Raw genomic sequence first — 19,004 nt, forward strand, 5'->3', positions numbered from 1 at the left:
GTGTGCTCCCAGATACGGTAGTTGATCTCATTGAAAGGATACTAAAACCAAAAGAATGAATAAGATCATCACGAGAAAGAATCATGAAAGAGACCAGCAGAAGACTATTAACTGAAAACACCAACATATTTGGAACAATTAATTTATAAAAAGAAGCTCTGCCGGGATTGTATTGCATGTTTTTTTTTTTTTAAAGATTTTATTTATTTATTCATGAGAGACAGAGAGAGAGAGAGAGGTAGAGGGAGAAGCAGGCTCCCAAGGAACAGGGAGCCCGATGTGGCACTCGATCCCAGGACCCTGGGATCATGACCTGAGCCGAAGGCAGACGCTTAACCATCTGAGCCACCCAGGCGCCCGGTATTGCATGTTTTATTGTATGTATATCTGTATTCTATAGTTATTGCTGTAAAATATTCCTTATCCTAGGTACAACAGTTCTGATTATGTAGGATTATGGATCAAGCCTTTTTCACATAAGACAGAGATTTCTCTAAGAAATAAAATATAGGGGGGTGCCCATGTGGCTCAATCAGTGGGGTGTCTGACTCTTGATTTAGGCTCAAGCCATGATCTTGGTGTTGTGAGATCGAGTCTTGTGTGGGGCTTCATGCTCAGTGAGGAGTCTGCTGGAGATTCTCTCTCTCCCTCTTCCTATGCCCCTCCCCCTGCTCACACTCTCGCTTTCTAAATAAATAAATAAACTAATTAATTAAATATTCTTTAAAAATAAAATATAGGAACTAAATCAAAACCATCAAACATGTTTCTAATTATCTCATCTGTGAAGTCCTTCAATTTTTAAAGTCAACTATTGACAGGTACATATAAAAATACAAATAAAAAGCTAAATGTAGAACGAAAATAATTTCCACAAAATTAAGTCACCTTTGGAACTAAAACCTGACTAAGCAAAAGAACATTAGCAGCACCCAGAAACCACATTTATGCCCTTCTGGTCACAATCCCCATAAAAGTTACCACTATCATGGCTTCTATCACCAATTGATTGGTTTTGCCTGCTTTTTGATTTTTATATACTTGCATTCATATTTATATTTACTTTTGTATATGGATTCTTTATTTATTATGGTAAAATTTACCCTTTTAAGTATGCAGTTTGCAACTTCTCAGAAATACATACCTCATTGTAACTGTCACCAATTTCATTGAACATTGAACGATTTCATTGCCCCAAACTAATTCTCTGTGTCTCTTCGTCCTTCCCCCACCTCATGTCTTTGACAACTCTGGTCTGACCTTTGCTTCAGCTTTGCTTTAACAGAATTTCAAATAATATGAATTTGTTTGAGTTCCTATACTTAGTATAATGCAATAGAGTTTCTTCTATGATTTAACAAGTCTTAGTCATTTATTTCTTTTTTGAGATACATATAATTTATTTATGCATCCTGTAGTTGAGGTATATTTGGGTATTTTTCAGACTTTGGCAATTATGAATAAAGTCACTGTAATATTTCCATATAAGCTTTTTGTGGACACAAGTCTTAATTTAATTTGAATAAATATATAAGAGTAAGATTGCTGGGTCACATGGTAGGTGAATACTTAACTTTTAAAGAACTCCAAACTGTTTTCCAAAGTGTCTATTCCATTTTACCTTCTTTTTTTTTTTTTTTAAAGATTTTATTTATTCATTTGAGAGAGAGAATGGGAGAGAGAGCACGAGAGGGGGGAGGGTTAGAGGGAGAAGCAGACTCCCTGCTGAGCAGGGAGCCTGATGCGGGACTCGATCCAGGGACTCCAGGATCATGACCTGAGCCGAAGGCAGTCGCTTAACCAACTGAGCCACCCAGGCGCCCTCCATTTTACCTTCTTAACGGCAATGTTTCAAAGTTGTGGTTGCTCTTCATTCTTGTCTGCATTTGATGTTGTCAGTTTTAAATTTTGTCATTCTAGTAAGTGTGTCATGGTATCTCATTGTGGTTTTAATTGCATTTCCCTGATGACTAATGATGTTGGGCATCTTTACAAGTGCTTATTTGCCATCCATATACACCCTTTGATGAAACATTGCTGAAGATTTTGTTTTTGTTTGTTTATTTATTTATTTTGAGAAAGAGAGTGGTGGGGGGGAGGGAGGTGCAGAGGGAGAGGGAGAGGAAGAATCCCAAGCAGTCTCCATGCCCAGTGTGGAGCTAGATGTGGGGCTCAATCTCATGACTCTTGAGATCATGACCTGAGCCAAAATCAAGAGTCGGTCGTTCAACTGACTGTGCCACCCAGGCACCCCTTTTTGTCCATTGTTTAATCAGCATGTTTATTTTATTGTTATTATTGTGTTTTAAGAGTCCTTTAAATATATTTGAATAAAAGTTCTATATCAGATACATAATTTCTAAATATTTTCTCTCAGTCGGTAGTTTGTCTTTGCATTCTCTATACAGTATCTTTAACAGGGCAGGAGCTATTATATCTTCATAAAAAGAAATTTGTCAATTTTTTTCTGTGATATATTGTGCTTTTTATGTTATATCAACAAATATTAGGCTAATACAAGGTGACAAAGTTTTCTCCTGTGTTTTCTTCTAGACAATTAATAGGTTTTAGTTTTTATATATAGGTCTATAAACTACTTTGAGTTAATTTTCAAATATGATCCAAGAGATAAATTGGATAAATGTGGTTGGCAATTGTTTCAAAACCATTTGTTAAGAAGATTAACATTTTTTTTGAACTGTACTTCCACCTAAATAAAAAATCAATTGCCCACCTACTAGAGGGGCTATTTATTTGCACTTCACTTGTATTAATATTTAATATACTTTCATGCACATATGTGCATACAGTCACATAAGTCACCTAGACTTTCTCCAAAGATGTACAAATGGCCAATAAGCACATGAAAAGATGCTCAACATCATTTATCATTTTGGATGCAAAACCAAAGTAAGGTACTACTTTACACCCCCCCCCCAAAATGGCTATAATCAAAAAGACTGTATCAAGTCTTAGAGAGGATAGGAAGAAATTGAAACCCTCATATACTGCTGGTAGGAATGTAAAACGGTTCAACCACTTTGGAAAAATTTTGAAGTTTCTCAAAATGCTAAACATGGAGTTACCATATCACTTAGCAATTGCAGTCTTAGGTATATATCTAAGAGTATGAAAACATATGTCTTGTATACAAATCTGTATGCCTTTATTATGGTAACATTACTCATGATAGCCAACAAGTGGAACTAATTCAAATGTCTGTCAATTGAAGGATGGATAAACAAATGTAGTATATCCATAAAATAGAATATTATTCATTAATAAAAAGGAGTAAATTGCTGATATATGTTAAAACGTAAATGAACCTTGAAAACATTATATGAAGTGAAAACAATCCAGTCACAAAAGATTATGTACTGTATGATTCTATTTATATAAAATGTCCAGAATGAATAAATCTATAGAAAGCAAGTAGATCAGTGGTTGCCAGGGGCAGGAAGGGTAGAATGAAGTGTGGATGCTAATGTGTAGGGAGAATTTGGGGGATGATAAAAACAACCTAAAATCAGATACTGGTGATGGCTGCCGAATTGTGGGAATATAGAGTAAAAACTACTGACTTGTTCACTTTAATGAATTTTATGGTTTGTGAATATCTCAATAAAGATGTTATAAAATGTATCAACATTTGCAAAGATGATATACATTGAAAATCAATAGATTTCAAATTAATTTACTATTAATATTCTTTCAATCTCCAATATTTATCGTGTAAGAAATATGCAAATTTCATCTCAGAAAATAAGAGATTTATTATGGATTGCTCTTTAGTCTCTCCCCTAGGCATAAGCAAACAGTGGTTATTCAAGGACAGAATAGCTTGCTTGCTGATATGTACTTTCTCTTTCATCTGTTTCAGGTCCTGAAGACCCCTTAGCTTTTGCCGACACATGAGTCTCCTTTGTGTCTTTGTCTCCTTACCAAAGCGGTTCCTTCCATTGGCTCTGGTACTGATGTCTCTGCCTAGAAGTCTCGGACTGAGTTTCCTTTCAATTGTGCCACTGGGCACAGTGGGACAGTTTTATTACTCAGAAACTAAAAGAATCTCAGGAGTGCAAGCCAGGTCTTTGCTTTGCAAGTCTACAGCTTCCCATCCCTCATGTCGGGCCTCTGCTGAAAATCAGTTTCCTCTCCAAATTCCCAGTGGGTATGGAGTCAGGAATTCTTCTTTCTTTTTTCCTTATCTCACAGTATAAAATATCCTTTTCTTCACTCTGAGTTTTTATGATACTGTAGTTGGGAAAATGGCACAAGACTGCTCTTTTTTATTTTCGTTTTTTAAACCTTTGTCTTTTTTATGGGCAATTTTCTGGATCTCAAAAAAAGTAAGACATCATATATAATCTTCTGTATCTTCTTTTCTGATTCTGGACATAGGAAAAAGCCTAATAGATTATTTGTTTATCTTCTCTACCATTCTACTATTAAGAGCTTAATAACATTTTTTACTTCCTTTTTTTTTTTTGCCTTTATTCAACACATTTATTAACTACTATGTAATGAGTTAGACAGTAGACGATGGGAGGCAATCCCAGTTCTTTGGCCTCAAAAGCCCATAATCTACTTGGAAGATATAAATAGTCAATTTCAATTTCAAATTAATGTGATACAGAAAGTGCTATGGGAACATTGAGGGAGAGAGAACTAATTTTCCTTCAAGGAGTTAGAAAATCATGCCCATTAATTTGACAGTGAAGCTTAACTATAACCTAACAGGAATTTGTTAAGAGAATAAGGCAGAAAGAAGCAACATGCTAAGTAGTGAGGGAGGAAGAAACATGAGTATGAGAGATTAAGATAAAATTAAACCTCTTTATCAAAAATAAGGTATTTCTTTCCAAAACATTTAATTTTTGTCATGTTCTTTATTTATATACATTTTATTTAACCTTTCAGTTTGAACCTTGCATATGACAGTTAAGAGTTTTGGATTTTATCTGAGGGGAATCACTGAAGAAGTGTGATCAAGAAAGTAAAATGATATTTGTAGTTTAGATTTTTACTGTATTGTGTGGTAATTGGGAAAGATTGGAGGAGATGAGAGGAGACGCAAGAAGAGATATTTAGGAAGCTCTAAAAAAACGTTTCCAGATTAGAAATAATGGGGACATGAACAAGAATAGAGGGGAGATAATAGACTGGAGAGGGATTTGGAATATAAAATATAAGGCTTTTTAACATATTGGTCATTTTATTTCGGATCACTACAAAGTAAGTATCCTTCATGTAATCACCAAATTAATCTTCTTAGCCCCTTAAATCAGATTTACAACATTGATTTTGTGAATCACTAAGGAAGATAGTGAATGTCATGTATTTTCTACTTCATAAAATAACTTGTATGTTTTGAAACACAGCCATTAGTCACTACTTATGAACAATGAAGATTGCCATGATTATGCATCAGATACCACCCACTACATGTGACACCATTAAATGTTGGAAGCTGAATTTAAACTCATCTGTTTTTAAAAAATAAATTAAAAAATAAACTCATTTCTTTGACTCACAATTTTATGTTCATTGGGTAGCCAAATGCACAAGTCACATAAACCGGAGCTAATATGGATGAAATGTGGATGGAGTAGAAGATTTAGCCTTCTAAATCTTTCTCTGTTTATCTGGAGGCTTTACAGAAATGTTAGGGTTCTGTTGGGGACTGCATTTCTAAATCATTAGTCTATACTTCTCTGTATTTTGTATATTACCTCACTGGCAGGAACATAAAGCAAGTAAAGTTACTTTAAGTAGATAAAGAATCATAATTTGAACATATTATATATTCAGTGAAACAGTTTTTAATTGCAGAACACTCATTTTGAACATTTTTTTCAGTGTTGATAATATGTGCTGGTTTTCTAAGGAGTAAGGAACTGATTATCAGTACATGTCAAGTTTCTATCTCCACCTGAAATTTGGTTCTAAATGCCAACATGATGTCTTATACAGTTTTGTGTGTAATCAGTGCTGTGGAAATACTTGTTAATTGATTATTGTAGTGCTTAATACAGTTTGTTGGGTACGGACATACTTGTCTTTAGTGTATGGTTTTTAAATCCTACTGGATTCTTATTTCTCTCAGTTTGATACCATTCTGTTTGGCAGATGGATGAGTTTAGGAATGTAACAGGCAGAATTTCAGATGACTTCCATAAGCATCACCTTCTGGAATTCACACCTTTGTGTAATTTCCTACCCTTGAGTGTGGACAGGGCATGTCATTTATTCTAATCAATGGATTATGGCAAGTGGATGAGACATAATTTCAGTGATTATGGTATGTCACACAAGACTCCACCTTTACTAGCAGACTTCCTCCAGAAATTCTCCTTGCTGCACTAAGTTAAGTGGCAATGTAAAGGAAGCCTACATAAGGAACTGTGGGTGGCCCCTGGGAAGTGAGGTTAATATCTAGAAGCTGAGGGCAGCCTGTAGCTGGCCACCACCAAGAAAGTAGCTTTTCAGTCCTACTGATGCCAGAAAATGAATTTTGCCAACAACCTAACTGAGGTTGGAAGTAAATTCTTTCTCAGTCTAGTCTCAGGATGAGAACATAACCCAGCCAACCTTTTGATTTCAGCCTTGTGAGACCTGAGCAGAGGCGCCAACTAAGCCAGGACCCACCTCCGGACTCTTGCAAACTATGAAATTATAAAATTGAATTCTTTTAAACTGCGAGATTTGTGATAATTTGTTACAAAGCGATAGAAAACTAATGTGCGAAAAGTTGTTTTGATATCCTGAAGTTCCCCAGAGTAAATTAGTTCTTCCTTGCCTAGACAAGAGGAAGTTAGTGTCTGTGGAGGATATTATAAGGTGAAACAGCAGTGATGCAGAACAGAGCCATAGATGGTCTCAGGTTGTTTAGGAGAGGCAAATATAGGCATCTCGTTTTTATGTGAACGGCTACAAGTAACTTACCATTGCCTCTTAAAATGTATACTTGGAAGCCTCCACACTCTCATATATGAAATATGACATTGAGAACTAAACAATTGCTGCAGGAATAGTTACATTACACAAATTAGCTTTATATTTAAAGCTAACATACTTTGACTGGTTTCATCATGGGACCAAAATTTCTTCTTACAAAAAGTGACTTAGGATCCGTAAAAAGTATTGTCACTAAGAACTCCACTAGGACAAACACTATCTCTACTTCTTTGCTACCAGAGTCAAAAGTGATGCCTTTTATATTACTGTATTTTTTTTTCTCTAGGACGTGGAAGGAATGGAATAGGACTACAGATGCAATTGATTTAAAAAAAAAAAAATCAATCATATTAGTCCAGAGAAGCAGGTGTTGGGTATTTTTGTGATTTAGAGAGTTTTGTTTTTTTTTTTTTAAGATTTTATTTACTTGACAGAGAGAGACACAGCGAGAGAGGGAACACAAGCAGCGGGAGTGCGAGAGGGAGAAGCAGGCTTCCCGCAGAGCAGGGAGCCTGATGCGGGGCTCAATCCCAGGACCCTGAGATCATGACCTGAGCTGAAGGCAGATGCTTAACGACTGAGCCACCCAGGCGCCCCTAGAGAGTGTTTTTATTGTTTCCTGTCCTCAAAAATGATGATGGAGTAGTCTTGTTTTTGTCTTGCTCCACTGTGGTTTAGTGTCTGGGAAAATGTTTATTTTCAGTAGAAAAATATCATGGCTTAATTTTTAGAGCCAAACCAACTCCAAGCTGACAGCTGGCAATGATGATTTTTTTTTTCTTTTCAACAACAAGCAGCAAATATGCTTGTATGTACCTCTTTGTTCACCTCTTTTAAAGTATCTCAAGATTGGAACTCTGAGTCAAAGGGGATACATAAACTTAATTTTACTGAATACTACATGATTGCCATTCAAAAATGGCTATGCTTATTTATAATCACATCTTTGGTGACTGGATTCCTTGCCAGCACCTGATTTTATTATTTATAATCTGTTTGTAAATTCTCCTCAATTTCTATAATATTTCTTAGCAGTAAACTTAATTTACTTTTATTGTTGTTATCATTATTATTGCCATTATTATCATTATTATTGTTTTCCCTGGTCCTTGTATTCTGAGTTATGAATTATCTTAAATATTCCATAGTAACAGTATTCTTTTTTTTTTTAAAGATTTTATTTATTTACTTGACAGAAAGAGACACAGCGAGAGAGGGAACACAAGCAGGGGGAGTGGGAGAGGGAGAAGCAGACCTCCTGCAGAGCGGGGAGCCCGATGCGGGGTCTGATCCCAGGACCCTGGGATCATGACCTGAGCCGAAGGCAGATGCTTAACTGACTGAGCCACCCAAGCGCCCCAATAGTAACAGTATTCTAACATTTTTCTTTTCTTTTCTTTAACCTTTGACCCTCCTCTCCCATTTCTCTTATCGCCCCAGTTCTCCCCCACCTCTGGCAACCATCAATCTGCTTACTACATCTATGAACTTGTTTTTTGTGTGTTTGCTTGTTTTTAAGGTCCACATATAAGACATTATATGGTACTTGTCTTTCTCTGTATGATTTCTTTTACTTAGTATAATGTCCTTGAGGTCCAACCATGTTGCCACAAATGGCAAATAAGATTTCATTCTTTTATATGGCTGAATAATATTCTGTTGTGTGTATATATATCACAATTTCTTTATCCATTCATCCATCAATTGACACTTAAATTGTTTCCATATCCTGGCTATTGTAAATAGTGCTGCAATGAACATGAAGTGTATATATTTTTTGAGTTAATATTTTGTTTTCTTCAGATAAATACCCAGAAATAGAATTGCTGTATCTTATGATAGTTTTATTTTTATTTTTTTGAGGAACCTCTATACTGTTTTCCATAGTGACTACACCAATTTACATTCCCACCAAAAGAGCACAAGTGTTCTCTTTTCTCCACATCCTCAACACTTGTTATTTCTTCTTTTTTTTATAATAACTATTATTATCTTTATTATTGTTTCACCAGTCTGTATTCTGAGTTATGAGTTGTCTTAAGGATTCCATTATAACAATATTTTAATTTTTAATTAGAAAAAATTTTATCAAGTTACAGATATTACTTAAGTAAATTCGAAGAAACCTAAGTGTTAAAAATACTAATGAATACTATTTTATTTTATTTTTTAAGATTTTATTTATTTGTCAGATAGAGAGAGCACAAGCAGAGAGAGCGGCAGGCAGAGGGAGAAGCAGGCTCTCCACTGAGCAAGGAGCCTGATGTGGCACTCGATCCCAGGACCCTGAGATCATGACCTGAGCTGAAGGCAGACGCTTAACCAACTGGGCCACTCAGGCGTCCCATGAATACTATTTTAGACCATGATTTAGAGTCTTCCAACCTACATGAATGTGCTAGAATGTTTTATTTAACCAAATAAATAGAATAAACTTTAATAAATTTTCTCTAATTTAATAAATTAAATATTTAATATTTAATATAATTTAAAATTAATATTTTTTAGCAAAGCTAAAAAAGAAATTTGAATTTATGCTATGGACTGAATGCTTAAGTCCCTCCAAAATTCTTTGGCTGAGCCCCTCATCTCCAGTATACTAGCATTTGGAGATGACACCTTTGGGAGGTAATTAGGTCATGAGGGTGAACCTCCATGAGTGGGATTCGTGCCTGTAAGAAGAGACAACAGGGAGCTTGTTTCTTTTCTTTCTGCTCTTCACCATGTGAAGATAACAAGGGGAAGATGGCCATCTGCAAAACCAGGAAGAAGGTCCTTCCCAGACACCAAATCTGCTGGCACCTTGTTCAGACTCCCGAGCCTCCGGAACAATGAGAAATAAATGTTTATTGCCCAAGCTACTCAGTCTATGACAATTTGTTACAGCAACCTAAACTAGGACAATTTCCTTTTGGAAAATAAAGAGAAACGTATACTTTCTATGCTTATATACATTTTATTTTCTGTTTTTTAATTAAATGCACATACTAAGAATTAAATCTGATGACAACTATTGTGACATGACTTAAATTTACTAAACATTGAAGAAAATATTGTATACAATTACACAAAAAAGTCATTTAAAAATCACCTGTTCTAATGTCTTAGTTACACACATATATATTTAGTACCTAGTTTGTAGTTTTGGCTGATACTTAGCAAGGTAACTAGAACTATTTAAATCCTGCTCAATATGTTAAAAAATTGGATCCAGAATACATTAATATAATAAAATTAGTATTAATATTATTGTACATTGTGGAATAACTTTAAATAAATGTTATGAAATTCATATTTTATACAATATAAGAAACCAACAAAAAGAGAAAACTATAAATACAGTGAAACTTAAATCCAGGTGTTAATTTCCCTTTGACAGCTGGAGTTGATGGTGATCTCATAACCAGATGATTTGTATTGGTTCATCTAGAATAACATTATTCACTGTCAGATCAATATTTAATATCTAAAAACAAAGTAAAATGGTAATTATTGTTTAATCAGAACAGTGCTGTTTTTTAACAAAGATTATTTCCATATATAAATTCTCTCTAAGTTACAGAATAGTCTTTGTTTCTCTCTTTTTGATGAATTTTTATTCCAGAGCATTCGCAACTATTTCAGTAATAATCTCACCCAACCCACTCATTATACAGATAAAAATAAATCCTAGAGAGGTGGAATGGTTGTTAAAAGACTGTGAAAACTAAAACTATTAACCAATTATCTTGATTTCTATTATTTTATTCTTTCTTCATATTCCTAAACATGGAATTATTTATAATCGCATTACATAAATCTCTATGCTTCTTGCCCTCAAATACTAGGGCACATTTACACACAAAAATTAGACTGGAAATATGTTTTCTTTTGTATCAGTCCCAAAATGCTTTAGGATGCTGAATTTATTGCTAATAATTTCAATTTTGTTGTGTTAGTTTCTTTCACTGGACAGAATCTCAATTAGACCATGTAGGGACTAATTATGGAGGTGACTAATTGAGCAGCTGTAGTCAATCATCTGTAATATTTTTATGATATGATGATTTCATTAGACCTTACCATTGCTTTTTCTCCAAAGCACTCACATTACTTTTTTTTTTTTAAGATTTTATTTATTTATTTGACAGAGAGAGACACAGTGAGAGAGGTAACACAAGCAGGGGGAGTGGGAGAGGGAGAAGCAGGCTTCCCACTGAGCAGGAAGCCTGATGCGGGGGCTCGATCCCAGGACCCTGGGATCATGACCTGAGCCGAAGGCAGACACAACTGAACCACCTGGGTGCCCCTGACATGACTTTCTGTGCCTTAGCTCAGAAAATTTAGATTCAATTATCAAATATGCAAGAGAAGAGGAAGAGAATCAACATTCCTTTTCTGCTTACTGAATACCAGGCACTTTCTTAGGGACTTTATAAAATATACTCTTCACTAAAGCACAACATTCTAGGATTTATTTCCCACACTGTAGAGTAGAAGAGTTGAAAAAGTAAAAGTTAAATAATTTTTAAAAATACATATTAACCAGATTTGTAACTGACCCTCTTACACCAAAACCTAACCTAGTTCCTTTATATCAAAAGTGAAAAGCAACAAGTACATCAGATAATTTTAATGCCTGCACATAAGGCAAAAAAACATAATTGTTGCTAGGAAAATGTTTTAAAAATTCTATCAGTAGAGGGGCACCTGGGTGGCTCAGTTGGGTAAGCATCTGGCTTCAGCTCAGGTCATGATCCCAGGTCCTGGGATAGAGCCCAGTGTCAGGCTCCCTGCTCAGTGGGGAGTCTTCTTGTCCCTCTCCTGCTGCCCCTCCCCCTGCTCATGCTCTCCCGCCCTCTCTCTCTCTCTCTCTCTCTCTCATAAGTAAATAAAATCTTGTATCGATCCAGCAATTAAATCATGCTTTGCATGTAATTCCCACACCGATGGAGAAGGGCAACCAGGATAAAGAAATTGACCACTCTCTACTTTTAGCATATATCTGTAAAGGTTGGGAACACTAGGTGCTCATAAATACTTGTTTTATTAAATGAATTTAAGAAGGAACTACTCAATTGTTAGTAGTTAAAATTAATATCTTCTTTTGGAATCACTGAGGTAATAAAATATCATAAAAATTTCTTCTTAATACTTAAAATTCTTTGTGAATTAGTTTGGAAGCAGTGGAATGAGCTTTTTTCTATAAATGATGCGTTTTTATACCAAGTATCTGGTCAAAATGAACTTAAAATAATACTTGATATGTTAAAATATCTAATTTAACATTGTTCACCTGACTGTATTCAGTTTATTTTTATAGTAAAAGTTAAGAGCTTTATTTTTACCAATGTAGTACTAAATAAAGAGAAAGAAAATATATATAGCAAATTATCCTTTTTAATCTGATTAAATTGGGCCAGTTCAAAAACACTGATTGCTAACTGTGATCGAAAACCATTGACTATCAATTCCTGGAGAATTAATTTTTCCCTTTGAAGGACTCAGTTTCTTGGTCTGCCATATGAGACCCCTGGACTAAATCAGTGATTCCCTTACCTTGCAATTTTATAAACCGGTGAAATTTTAAAAAGAAGAAACATGGGGGTAAGGCACTGAGTTATCAACTTTTATTTTACCAAGGAAGGATATTAAGGACATAAAGTATACAAAACTTTAACTTCCCAACCTTGATACAATTTAAAGAAATAAAAGCATTCTGATGCCAATATAGTAATGAAGACATAGTTCTATATTAAAGGGGAAATAACACTGGCCTACAAAACAGCAGTAACAATAGGACAGCTATTAAGTTTCAACTGGATGGAATGACCTTTCAGGTGCTGTTCACCTCTCACATTTGTAAAATCTATGAGGACCTAAGACTGTGGTCCAAGATACAATTATTAATTTTTTAAGTTAAAGTCAGTCAAACAACTAGCTGTTTTATAAGTTAGGTATCTGAAGTGACTGCTGTTTAAGAGCTAGTTATTTTTATCAAGCTATAAACCCTACCAGGTACATACACACACACAGTTTTAGTGGTAGAGACATAGCCTTGTACTTGGATCATTTATAACAGTTAGCTGTTGACTAGAATATATGTTATTTTAAATCTACCTTTTTGGGACACAGATTCCAGAACTTAGAATTGGAAGGAGCTGAAGAGATTGTTCACTTGCATATTCTTATTGAATGTGAAAGAAAAAGGAGGCTTAAAATTATTTGTTCTAAGTAAAAAACTAATTACCAGCAGCAACTGGACTTTAACATAAAAATCCCAATACCTTGTCTATTGTATGAATCATACCCTTATACACCTTTATGTGAAATAATTCATGAGTGCCAATAGACATTTCTATTAATTGTGCAAGGATTCCCAAATATATTTTATCCAAGATGTATTAAATATTTAAATGTAAACATTCTATAATTGAAAAAATATATATATTTTGAGGCACTTTACCATATAGGGATAACAATGACTTAGAGGCTTAATGTAAATTTAATCTTGCTTTGATTATGTCAGGAAAATTGTAACACAGATGCCACTAGGTTGATTCGTATGACAGGTTACTAAGGATGGTAATATGGAGATCAATTTGGAAGTTTAAGGAAAATGAATAAACAACAACAGAGGTCATAGGCAACCCATAATTATGTTTTGTTAGGGTTAGGTAATAGAAGACATCCATATAGATGTTTTGAAAAACTCCATTAAATTTTTTTTCTTACGTCACTTACCTCTTTGCCTGGTTCTTGAGTAAATTTAACTACTTCTGTATTTCCATTATATATGAGATTAACCTCATTAACAGAAGTCCTCCCTTTCCCCCATATGGTGATGAATCCAAGCCTCATTTCATTTTTGTTTATGTAACCATTTTTCAGTATAGTGCTTGTCAAGGTATTCTATAAAGAAAAATAAGTAATTTAAACCTTTCACTTTCAAAAGCAATTAAATCTTTTAAAGCATGTATCTGTTAACCAAAATGTATTTCATAGTACAGCAAATTATTTATTCATATATTTGAAATGAGGTATGTTATACAATAAATATAAAATATGGAAATATAAAATATGGAATAAAACTTCAAATATTATTTAACACAATTGCATACAAATGATCTGACATGAATACATACCTGGTTTAAATTAAATTGTGCCGAGAAATATAAGCCTTTTTCATAGGTGTCTGTAGAGAGAAAAAAAGGTAATATATTTATATTTCCAAAGAAGAAAAATAGTAAAAGCAAGAATATTTTGTTTCTCTTTCCTAGTGTAAAGGGTATCAAATACCATCAAGTTATATCTCATTTTTCTCTAAGTTTACTTAACTTGCTCAAACATAGTCCAAGGAGCACTGAAAGATGAAGGATGAATCATCAGAGAGGTCCCTAGAAGGACAGGGTAGGTTGGTGTGTGTGTGTATTTATGTGTAGGAGGGTAACAAGAAGGAATGACAGGTCTAAAATCACCTTCACACAGCTCTGGGAGAGTGAAAAAAGTCCAAGAATAAACAGAATTGGGTGGTGATAGTGATGGACACTTACTGGCCCCTTCAATGACACACAATATAATCATATCTAACAAGCAAAATGAACATGATGGAAACTTATTCTAGTGTCATTTGAGAAAAATATTCAGTTGCTAGGGATTAGTATAGGTCTACTGAAATCAAACTGATAAAACAGAGTTTATATCCATTTCTTTAAGTATAATCTTGCCATATTTAAAATCAATTTTTAAAATAATTTTACAGCTAAAATTTAAGTGCTTACTATTTGTCAACTTTTAAGTACTTTATCACACTGCTCTAAAAGGTATGTCCTTTTATTGTTCTCATGGTTGAAGAGGAATGTGACTTCCAGAGAAGTTAAATAAATGGCTGAAAGTGAATCACATAATTATTAACGAAATCTGGAGTCAAGTGCAGCTTTTCCTGAATTCTAAGACTGTGTTTGTATGTAAAACCAAACAAGCATGGGTAAGGCAGAAACAAGCGTTAAAATAACATTGAGGGGCGCCTGAGTGGCTCAGTCGGTTAAGCGTCTGCCTTCGGCTCAGGTCATGATCCCAGGGTCCTGGGATGGAGTCCCACATCGGGCTCCCTGCTCTGCAGGAAGCCTGCTTCTCCCTCTCCCACTCCCCCTGCTTGTGTTCCCTCTCTCGCTGTGTCTCACTCTGTCAAAAAAATAAATAAAATCTTTAAAAAAAATAAAATAAAATAACATTGAAAAAGTAACAAATTTTAATTGCCTTTTCCAACTTATACATGCCAGCACTGTATTAAATAATTCTTTGAAAAATTGCTTAATCTGCAACTAATTTTGCCTACACTAAAAATTAAATTATATTCTGCCTAAAACCTTTTTTTCTATACACTAATGTATGCATGGTTTATTTGATACGTGTTTTAAGGCAAATATTTTAGTCTAATTTTTAAATATACAGTTATAGCTTCAGTTTTTAAGAGCAATTTTTTAAAGTATATAACTATGAGATAAATAACACAAAAGTGAAAGCTATTAGGAGGATATGGGCAGTTTTGTTGTTGTTTTAATAAATAAGCAAAAAATACCACATATGATCTCAGTCAAGGGTACACATATATCTATTTCAAAGACAAGTAGGACAAAATAAGATTTTACCAATCTACAACATTATTATCTAGAATGGTCAAACTTTACTTAATATACACAAATTTCGAGATATGTTTACAATAGTCTCCCTTTAGGTGGGGGAGGTTAGATTCTAAGACCGCCCCATTCGGTACCTGAAACTACAGACAGTACCAAACCCTGGATATACTAAGCTTTTTCCTATAATACTTACCTCTGATATAGTTTAATTTATAAATTAGGCACAGTAAGAGATTAACAGTAACTAATAAAATAGGACAATTATAACAATATACTGTAATAAAAGTTATGTGAGTGTGGTCTCTCACTCTCAAAATATCTTAGTGTGCTATATTCATTCTTGTTGTGATGATGGGAGATGATAAAATGCCTACATGATGAGATGAAGTGAGATGAATGACTTGGGCACTGTGACGTAGCATTGGACTACTACTGACCTTCTGACACTATCAGAAGGAGGATTGTCTGTTTCTCCACTGTGGTTTTCCACGGGTAACTGAAATTGCAGAAAGCAAAAGCATGGATAAGGGGGAACTGCTATATTTTGTCTTTGATTTTCTTTGAGAGAAAAAAATGTCAGCAAATAATATTTTATAAAATGTGAATGTACTTAAAGGAGGAAATAATTCCATGCCTATCAACTAGATTGATGGGCTTGCTGAGAGAGAAAACTTCTTTGGAGATTCTGACCTGCTGAATCAGACACTCCATAAGCATTTGTTGTATATTGTTGTTGCTATTTACTCAAGGAACTTCAAGGGATTATCTGAAATCTTCGTACTTAATTACAACAAATATAATGAGTTTGTGAAATATAATCAGAAAACCCCAAATTGGCCAGAATAATTTTGTATGCTTACATGGAATGATCATAAATAAATATTTGAAGTATGTTGTTACTTTCCAGTGATTAAAAAATAAAATCTCCCATGAAACTTTAATAGGGTAAAGGTCATACCAAGTTATTTCATCTGTATCTTAGTTTGATAGGGAGAGCTGGAGAAAAAATTTCTAAGAGAAGCATTGTCTCCCTTGCTGTTCAAATGAATTAACTCAATTTATTGGATAGGTAAATTCAAAGGTTCCAAGACAAGGATGCAAATTATGCATAACTCAACTTTACAACCCTGGGAAACTGTAAGCAAATTCAAAGTACAGCCTGCTGGGCCCAGGTGAGAGAGGCTGCAAATTTGTCGAACCCCAGTTAATGTGTTAACGAAGGTCAGGACTCTAAAAACATAGGATTTTAACTGATAGAGGTTGATTCTTCACCTTAAATCACAAAACACTGGGAAAAGGTTTTTGTTTTTTTTAAGAGTCTTGCTTTTTACCATATGATTCTTGTATCAACCTTCTGATATACTTTATTTACTAATAAATAGATTCCCGTTTCTTAGGGTTGCAAAATATTAACTATGATTTACCTAAAAAGATGAAAAATACATTTCTTGGCTAGTAATGAAAGATCTGTCTTCTGTGGATAATTTATTTAAATTGCACTGAACTGCCCCATGAGAACATCAGCTCCACACAGATGTTAGTTTTTATGTTAGTATTTATGTAGTTTTATTGTGTTAAGAGAATGTTCAGAACTCCCATCTAGTAGAGTGGCATTGTTAATGACAGTCAATAAACCTAATCCACAACTCGTGTTTACTTAACAACATAATAATCACCTGAAGGTGATACCTGGGCTTCTCCCCAAATTAATGGAAATTAAATGGTTCTCAGAATCTGCATCCTTAATAAACTACTCCAAGTGATTCTGATGGCAATGGTCAGCAAAGCACACACTGCTGCAAGCCTAGCAGTTCTGTCTGATCTTAAGAAACAGTCATGGAGTAAACATAGATCTAAGTTTAAATCCTTAAACTTTTCATGTAAAAAATATTGAATTTAAAAAACAAATAGGAATGAAGTACAGAGACCAAAGTTGAGTCTTGTTTCTAGGCTATCTCATATTTTAGAGGCACCCTTTATGCATTGCCACGTGCGCGTAGCATTTCAGCTCAGATGACCTCACACGTACTGAATGTCTGTCATGTGAATGGCATGGGCCACCTTCTGGGAGTAACAGATGATCAATATACATTCTCTGTCCATATACATCTCTTAGTTATTCAGACATTTACCATAGGGATTAACTACACTTAGGGTAAGAGGAAAGTCTTTGATGTTTTTAAGTTGATTTAGCTAATTATTCAGCTACTTCAGCTTTGGATAATATTATTAGCCTTTCATTCAGCTTCCAATGTACTAAAGTAGATAACATAAAAGCAATGTGAGATAATATGTATGCCATCAATTACATTTATTTACTAAATGGGACACTTACCTATACTCTCTCCATCATCCCAAAACAGAGATCCCTGTGCCATCTGATTAGTATCTGCAGCAACAATGAGCTTCATGTAATTTTGTCGACTAAAAAAAAGAAATATAATTTTACCTATGTGTATAGAACAGCGTATGTATAGTTATGATATGGTATCCATATAAGTATCCAAAGGAAAACAAATAAGATAATCAACTAAGGAGAATACAAACTGTTTTAGACAAAGAAGGCCTTCCCTTAATAATGAGTTACTAGGAATGATATAAACCGTAAAATCCTTCATATTTAATAGAAAATATCATGCATGTCTTTTGATCTCAAGAGATCACCTACTTAACAGATCAAAAGGGGACTCATTTATAATAGTTAAAGCCATATTAAGTTTATTAATATATTTATTTATTATTCTCTCTGCTAATCCTGCCAATGACCATTAAACATGAAACTATATTAATAGCATTTTTTATCTATTATAATTTAAGCCTTTTTCACATTTCCATACATAAATCACTGAGTTACCATTGGAAATTATCAATAAGAATGTGAAGAGTAGCCTGCAAGTTGTAATTTCTAACCTTAAAATGGGCAATACCTCCCAAGCTTTTGCCTACATAGGCCCATCTGTGAACTAATTATCAGCTTCCTTCCTCACTGTACAAGTGATTTGGTTTGACAGCCTCATATTGCTAAGGAAGGATTTCTCAGACAAATTATGCTTAGATATAACTGCCTTTTCCAACACAAATGTTGAAAGTTGTACTGCCATGGAAGTTCCCTAAAATATCCAGAACATCTAGAGTTCAAATCTCTATAGCAACTTGGTATTGTCCATGTAAAGATGTTATCATGTCTCAGCATGACTACATACATATATGTATATGTATGTATGCATTTCAGTTCATAGTTGCAGGGTAAAAGATAAGTATATCTTATTAGCAACATTAAAAATCTGGTTTAACCTACAATTTTCCAACATATTTAAAACTTAAGATTAAAAAGTGTTTCACAGGGGGTGGGGTGGGAGGGATGGGGTGACTGGGTGATAGACACTGGGGAGGGTATGTGCTCTGGTAAGCACTGTGAATTGTGCAAGA

The 19,004-nt window shown here is 34.3% G+C and overlaps 1 protein-coding gene across 1 annotated transcript in view; it reads right to left on the reverse strand.

Annotated features, from left to right (window-relative positions):
* Nucleotides 1-9,344: 9,344 nt before the first annotated feature.
* SI (sucrase-isomaltase) overlaps nucleotides 9,345-19,004 on the reverse strand; it is a 101,015-nt gene continuing 91,355 nt past the window's right edge. Inside the window, exons 45-48 of the mRNA XM_081829088.1 lie at nucleotides 17,911-17,999; nucleotides 14,079-14,128; nucleotides 13,678-13,845; nucleotides 9,345-10,420 (exon numbers count right to left, since the gene is read on the reverse strand). Of these exons, the coding sequence (XP_081685214.1) occupies nucleotides 10,352-10,420; nucleotides 13,678-13,845; nucleotides 14,079-14,128; nucleotides 17,911-17,999 (376 nt within the window). The 3' untranslated portion in view covers nucleotides 9,345-10,351. The remainder of the gene's footprint in view (nucleotides 10,421-13,677; nucleotides 13,846-14,078; nucleotides 14,129-17,910; nucleotides 18,000-19,004) is intronic.

The sequence above is a fragment of the Leptonychotes weddellii genome, chromosome 1 (genome assembly GCF_054177405.1).
Source record: "Leptonychotes weddellii isolate Sample4059 chromosome 1, ASM5417740v2, whole genome shotgun sequence".
NCBI lineage: Eukaryota > Metazoa > Chordata > Mammalia > Carnivora > Phocidae > Leptonychotes > Leptonychotes weddellii.